The sequence below is a fragment of the Babylonia areolata genome, chromosome 2 (assembly GCF_041734735.1).
Source record: "Babylonia areolata isolate BAREFJ2019XMU chromosome 2, ASM4173473v1, whole genome shotgun sequence".
In the NCBI taxonomy this organism is placed as follows: Eukaryota; Metazoa; Mollusca; class Gastropoda; order Neogastropoda; family Buccinidae; genus Babylonia; species Babylonia areolata.
Genome location: NC_134877.1, coordinates 45,916,028 through 45,923,475, shown reverse-complemented (window position 1 = coordinate 45,923,475; position 7,448 = coordinate 45,916,028). Strand labels below are relative to the sequence as shown.

The 7,448-nt window shown below is 44.3% G+C and overlaps 1 protein-coding gene across 6 annotated transcripts in view; it reads left to right on the top strand.

The window, feature by feature from the left end:
- Positions 1–4,248, top strand: part of LOC143301937 (chitinase-3-like protein 1) — a 22,080-nt gene extending 17,832 nt beyond the window's left edge. For 4 of the 6 annotated variants that reach the window (XM_076616438.1, XM_076616424.1, XM_076616396.1 and 1 more), the window contains exons 8-10: positions 1–161; positions 1,011–1,130; positions 2,160–4,248. The exon at positions 1–161 is cut by the window's left edge and continues 25 nt beyond it. In XM_076616438.1, the coding sequence (XP_076472553.1) occupies positions 1–161; positions 1,011–1,130; positions 2,160–2,678 (800 nt within the window). In that variant the 3' untranslated portion in view covers positions 2,679–4,248. The remainder of the gene's footprint in view (positions 162–1,010; positions 1,131–2,159) is intronic. The other 2 variants (XM_076616405.1, XM_076616414.1) reach the window with 1 other exon arrangement.
- Positions 4,249–7,448: the final 3,200 nt, after the last annotated feature.

Genomic DNA, 7,448 nt, shown 5'->3' with positions numbered 1-7,448 from the left:
GCAAGGGATTCCTGGCCTCCAAGCTGCTGCTGGGAATCCCTACGTACGGGCGGTCGTGGAAGCTGTACGATCCGTCCTCCCACGGACTCCACGCCCCGGCCATCGGCAAAGGCGACCCCGGCCCTGTCCGTAAACTGACTGGCGTCTACACCTTCCCTGACGTGAGGCTTGGTTGTTGTTGGTGGTGTTGGTGTTGGTGATGATGATGTTGGTGTCGTTGGTGTTGTTGTTGGTGGTGGTGTTGTTGTTGATGATGATGACGATGATGATGTTGGTGTCGTTGGTGTTGTTGGTGGTGGTGGTGTTGATGATGTTGGGTGTTGTTTTTGTTGATGATGATGATGAAAAGGTGACTCAGTCCTGAAGTGGCGACCACCCTGGAGGTGAGGGCTCGAACATGCTGAGGACCAGTAAAAAAAAAAAAAAAAAAAAAAAAAAAAAAAAAAAAAAGTCGGCAGTACAAAGGCATCCAATGCGTTGTTGTTGATGATGATGATTTTGGTGTTGTTGTTGTTGATAGTGATGTATGTGTTGTTGTTGATGTTGATGATGTTGTTGTTGATATTGATGATGATGATGTTGTTGTTGAAGATGATGATTGTGGTGATGTTGAAGTTGTTAATTATGATGATGTTGTTCTTGTTATTGTTGATGATGATGTTGGTGTTGTTGTTGTACCACATCCCACACCCCTCTTTATCTCCTTTTCCTCCTCTCTCTCTCTCTCTCTCTCTCTCTCTCTCTCTGTCCCTCTCTCTCTCTCACACGCACACACACATCTTAGATTCGTTCTGAAGCAGTTTCCTCAGTCTTTGATCTCTCTCTGTCTCTCTCTGTCTCTCTCTGCATCTCCCTCTGTCTGTCTGTGTCTGCGTCTGTCTGTCTGTCTGTCTGTCTCTCTCTCTCTCTCTCGTCCACCCGCCCTCTCATGCACGTTAAATTGATGGCACCTTCCTTTACCCCTTTGAACGCCTCCCACCCCCACCCCCACACCCCCTTCCTCCCGCCAGGCCTGTGTCGCCCTCATGGAAGGGGCCACCAGTGTCGCGGACTCCAAGGCAGGCGCCGTGTACCTTTACAAAGGCAACTCGTGGGTGGCCTATGATGACGTCACCACCGTCACTGACAAGGTGAGGAGGAGAAGTAAACCCGCTTGCGAGAATGCCAGCACCAACTGTGTTAGGACATGGTGATTTTATTTGGTCTGTATATATATATATATATAAATATATATATATATATATAATCTGTCATGCATCAAGTGTATTAGGCTGTGGTGATTTTATTTGGTCTGTATATATACATATATATATAACTGCTGTTTGCTTATTTACTTATCTCTCATCGTCGCCATCATCATCATCATCATCACTGCCACAACTCCACCACCACCATCATGATCACCACCAACGGCTTACTACAGCTGCCACACGACCCCAGTCCATCTAAACGGTGTCAGAATAAAATCAAATCAAATACTGTTGCTTGAATCCCAGACGACCGCTAGTATCAGAATCCGCTGTGCTGTTGCTCCAGACGTGTTGCTCATTTATTTGTATATTCATTTATCGCCTTCAGTATCATCACCGCCACCACACAACCACCACCATCATGATTGCCTCTACCACCGTACCACAACTACTACCCCCGTCCATTTACCAGCATCAGAATCAAATCAAATTAAAATCATGTTGCTTATATTCCAGCGTTTGTTCATACATTTATCTATCGCCATCAGCATCAGCATCACCGCCACAAATTCGCCACCACCATCACCATCACCCACACCGCCATACCACAAGTGCCTCCCCCTTCCATATAATGGTATCAGAATCAAATCAAAACTGATGCTTATCCCAGCTTTTGTCCATTTATTTATCTTTCGCCATCAGCAGCAGCATCCCCGCCACAACATCACCACCACCATCATGATCACCCACACCGCCACACCACCACTACCATCCATGCCCATCTATATACAGTGTCAGAATCCGCACCGTGTTGTTTTTCCAGTGTTTGTATATTTATATATTTATTTATCACCATCAACATCACCGCCACAACACCACAACCACCATCACGATCACCCACACCACCACTACCATCCGCGTCCATCTATATACAGCGTCAGAAGCCGCCAGGTGTTGTTGTTGTTCCAGTGCAAGTGGGTGCTGGTCAACGGTCTGGCCGGGGTGGGGGTGTGGGCCATGCACCTGGACGACATAGCCGGCAGGTGCGGTAAGGGCCCCCTGCCCCTCATCACCGCCATGAATGGGATCCTGCAGGGCCAGACCCGGGCACTCCGCGACAACCGCACGGACACCCCTCACCACACCCTTCGTCACGACCCTGAACACACACCCTCAGCGCCACCTCACAAGTCGGACAAGACTCCCCCCAGTCCTAAGTTCAAGCAGCAGACCGAGAACCACAACCGCCACGAGGAGGAAGGTCGGTTCCTGCCTTCAGTCCCCAGCCAGAGGGGCCGGACCGACCTCGGGGTCTCCGATGTGATGCAGCACTTCATGTACCACCTGAAGCTGAGGGACGAGAGGCCGGTGAGGATGGGGGAGTTCTGGCAGAACGTCAGGGAGTCGGTACTCACTCACCGTCACCGTCACCCCGGCAACGTGGAGGTCTTCGAGGAGAACGTGGATGTTCCTGCAGCACATCCTTAACTCCAGTGGTTAAATATTGATCACTGTTGTCTGGCCGTGTCATCACACTCCTAAACTCTGGATGTGGTTGACAGGTCCGCAAAACCTCCTGAAAAAGGAGCGTAACTCACAACCCAAGTTACCGAGGTACTCATTTTTAGCCTTCTTAACTATCCGCAGTAGCCTACTGTCGAAGTGGAACGTCCACTGACACTTAGATTATGGCTGATTTCCTTGTTTTGAAAATCGTGCTATTTTTCCCTGACGAAAGGGCGTCGCTGTGTGCAGTATAGTGTCATAGTATCTGTCTGCCTCCATGCGAGTTCAGCGAAGAATGCATGTATATTTTCTTTTCAGCCAGGATTTTCCATACATGCTTAACGAAGAATGCATATATAGTTCCTTTTCAGCCAGGATTTGCCATGCATGATCAGCGAAGAATGCATATATTTTCTTTTCATCCAGGATTTTCCATGCATCTTTAGCAAAGATTGCATATATATTTTCTTTTCAACCAGGATTTTCCATACATGTTTAGCGAAGAATGCATATATATTTTCTTTTCAACCAGGATTTTCCATGCATGTTTAGAGAAGATTGCATATGTTTTCTTTACAACCAGGATTTTCCATACATGTTTAGCGAAGAATGCATATATGTTTTCTTTTCAACTAGGATTTTCCGTGCATGTTTAGAGAAGACTGCATATATGTTTTCTTTACAACCAGGATTTTCCATACATGTTTAGCGAAGAATGCATACATAATTATTTCCTTTTCAACCAGGATTTTCCTGTTCAGCAAACAATGCATATATATTTTCTTTTCAACCAGGATTTTCTATGCATGTTTAGCAAACAGTGCATACATATTTTCTTTGCAGCCATGATTTTCCATACATGTCTTGCGAAGAATGCACACATATTTCCTTTCCAGCCAGAATTTTCCATGCATGTGTTGTGAAGAATACATATATAGTCTTTTCAACCAGGATTTCCCATGCATGTTTGGCGAAGAATGCATATATATTTTCTTTTCAATCAGGGTTTTCCATGCATGTTTAGCGAAGAATGCATATATATATTCTTTTCAACTACTCTATGTTTGTTTAGCGAAAATACTCACTTTCGTTTCAACTGAGAACAGTGGGTTTGTTTTTGCTGGTTCCCCTTCACATGCTCAAACTGCATGCAGTACACGAGACCTATGTTTACTCCTCATTCCAACGATTTTGTGATCTGGACCGTTCACAGTATGTGATGATCATGTAATGATTGAATGCTATGAAATTTGGGTTTGTCTGCTACAAGAGCAGGGGATGCAGAAGAAACGCGGAAAACAATTGACCATCTTATATCTGATCAGGGAGAGATTGGTGATGGTTTTGTTTTGAGACCGGAATAAGGAATGGTGTTTAGCAAGATGTATGATGATAAATGCAAAATAAAAATAATATGGAACGATTTCATTTGCATTTCTGAAAGAACTGGGAGTTGGAGAGAAGAGTTCCACGTGTCTTTCTTCCTTCCATTTTTTTTTTTTTTTTATCATGTCTACGTGCTTTCATGCTTGACTATTCGTATGAAAATTAAAGAGCATTAAAAAGCTAACAACTCACGATTCCTGTTTTCATTTCCTTTTATCCTATTCTTACATACATATACATACATATACATATATACCCATATCCTACATTTACCCTTCTCGAGACGAAAGCAATGAATGTTCAACTGCACACAAGCATACCTGTTTATGTAGAGTAACATCGTCCTTTCTTTTATCTTTCTTTCTCTGCCCATGACTTTGGATTTTGTGTTTGCTTCATTTGCTCTTAGCGCTTTACGAGCACGATGTCATTTGCACAACAAGCTGCCTACCTGGGCAGAGCTGACTGACCACTCTGCCTTTATGCGTTCTTCGTTCGTTTCGGTCAGACTTCACTAACACACACACTCATACACACACAGACACAGACACACACACACACACACACATGCACGCACGCACGCACACACAGACACACAGATATTTAGATACAGGCCAAACGCTACACTTAAAAGTAGGCTACACAATTCCCGACACGCAGACACACACACACGCACACGCACACGCACACCTATATCCTCAACACACACACACACTAACACACTGAAAGCATTGTTCTAAAATGCAAAAAGGTTCTTTCAGTCTGAAGCAATGGCAGCCAAAAGCATCGAACAAAGTCACCTCTCACGGTGATATCAATCACTTGTTCTCAGTGTCATCAGCTACGGACTATGGCTATCAACACTCTCTCAAAGCAACCTCCTGCAGTTAGAAAGAATTCAAAATGAAACGATGATCGAGGCTGATCCTTGGAACAACAAAAGACAACCATACGGAGACCTGCTTGACCAACCTTCAATGCAGGCCAGAAACAAGTTAGAACAGATTAAGGCCTGTTCTGTTTCAGAGCATTAGAAAACGGCCCTAAAAACCCACTGCATGATACAGTTGGAACCAAAAGCCGGTCAGCCGCCTAAGACGCGGATGATCATGGATGGGTCAGGCAGAAGACACAATCTGTCTGATATGCCAGCTACAAGACCTGAAAGAAACAAAAGGATGGGAGGAAAACCCTGAAAAGCTCAAACTTCTCTTCGACGCAATCATTTCACCCACTCCAGGAAGACATTGTCGGGAATGGCCAGAAGGCAAAACTGATGCAAAGGTGGAGCCACTCATAGACGCAGAAAAAAATGTAAAGAAGAGATATCATAAATATACACAGATTGCAGATATGATTATGCACAGATTGCTCAGTCACCAAAGACCAATCCGGTTGACGATTCAGTGCAAAGCAAAACGGAAGAACACAATGGGGGGAGATAATGCCGCGTACAAGGTCCAGCCTGACAATGGAGGATGAAGCTGTGACACATGCTCTCCAGTGGCCGCGATCTATTCGTCAGCCTTTAAATCAACATGCCATGATTCTGACTGACTCATTGAACCTTCTTTTTTTCTGTTTTTCTTTTCTTTTTCTTTCTTTTTTTCTAAAATAAAGCGGAACGGGGAGCCCAGATCAATGCATGCGGCAATGCGCAACATCCAGATTCAAAAGATTACATGGTTATACTGCCTCGGACATGCACTCAGGTGTAAGGAGCTCAAACAGACTTGCCGGTGGCGGAACAGCGAGCGCTCTACATCTGGGAAAACATGAAATCCCAAGAAATGTAAAAAGAGTACCTAAAAAACCATGTCCTACAAGGCCATCACACGAAACGTAAAAAGAGTACCTAAAAAAACATGTCCTACAAAGCCATCACACCATTGATCGCCTCACAGAAAAAAAGATAGAGGGAGAGAGCGGTCGCAGTAAGTCTAGAATGAACTGAAGGTAGAGCATGATCCTTAGCTGAATCAAACGATTATTGGCATCATTTCCAAACCAACATTGCGCAAATTTCTTCGATATGGAACATTCTCACTGGGTTTTTCCAAACCTGTTAGACTGAGCAACACGCTAGACATGGCATCAGATCAGTATCTTTTCCCACCTCTCTTGTTGCGGCAAATCGGTGGCAGTGTGTGTGTGTGTGGGGGGGGGGGGGGAGGGAAGGGGGAGGGGGGGGTAGCAGACTTCAATTTTAGGTCTTTCAACTTAGTGTTATTAGACCAAAAAAATTAAATAAAAAGATAAAATAAAAATTTTGAAAAAGAGGGGGCGGGAGGGGCAGTGGGGGCAGAAGGTGTGTGTGTGTGTGTGTGTGTGTGTGTGTGTGTGTGTGTGTGTGTGTGTGCCACGGTGTGCGTGAGTGTGTGTGTGTGTGTGTGTGTGTGTGTGTGCCGTGTGTGTGTGTCAGTGTGTGCGCGCGCGCGGCGTGTGTGTGTGTGTGTGTATGTGTGTGTGTGTGTGTGTGTGTGTGTGTGTGTGTGTGTGTGTCAGTGCGTCATTTGTATAAAATGTCACTCATTATGCATGCTTAGGTATGCCGGAGGGGAAAGTTGACACCAACCATCCTTTACAAATGTCCAATTGCCAGTGGACGCGCGTCAAACATTCTGCCTACACTGAGTATTGAACTTCTTGAAATTCAGTGTCAAAAATACATTCCGGCAAGTCAGTGAACTTTCTGAAAAGTTTGGTAAAAGCGATTCAGTTCAACCTCTGCCAATGGCATTCAAACATTAGGCCTACGTGTCAGTTATAAGCATTTTACTGAATGAAATGATCAGCTCAATCCCGTTCGATAATGCATGAATCTGCCTCAAGTTAATCTGATTAAATTACATAATTGATTGATTAACAGTTTCCATCTTTTAAACATTTATTGTATCACTTAAATTTTACCGACTGATAAACCACCGTGACATTTCCAGTTTAGAAATCATGCAGTCACATTGTAGGCCTGCACCTTTAGTGTTTGAAAGGAACACATATTACTTTTTGCCGGGTTCCTTCACACCTTGGTCTTTTCTTTAATGAATAGGCTGACAGGTCGGCTGCAAAAAAAGGTCATAACACGAACAGGGAACCACTGAACTGTACATGAGGGTTACCGATTACTCAAAACAAGACTAGTGGAGCAAAGTCATGGAAATATAGGCCTTCCAACAAATGAGAGATAGAGAGAGAGACTGAGAGAGCGCTGTGAGTGTGCGAGTGCACTGAGTCAGCGAGGAAAGGAGAAATTAGCAGAGGGATGACATAGTAACACCCCATCACTGTTAAAATAAGTGGAAACAGCATTTTTGTTTTCGTTAAATTTTGCAATTTTCAGTCTTGGTCCAAGTTAAGATTTATTAG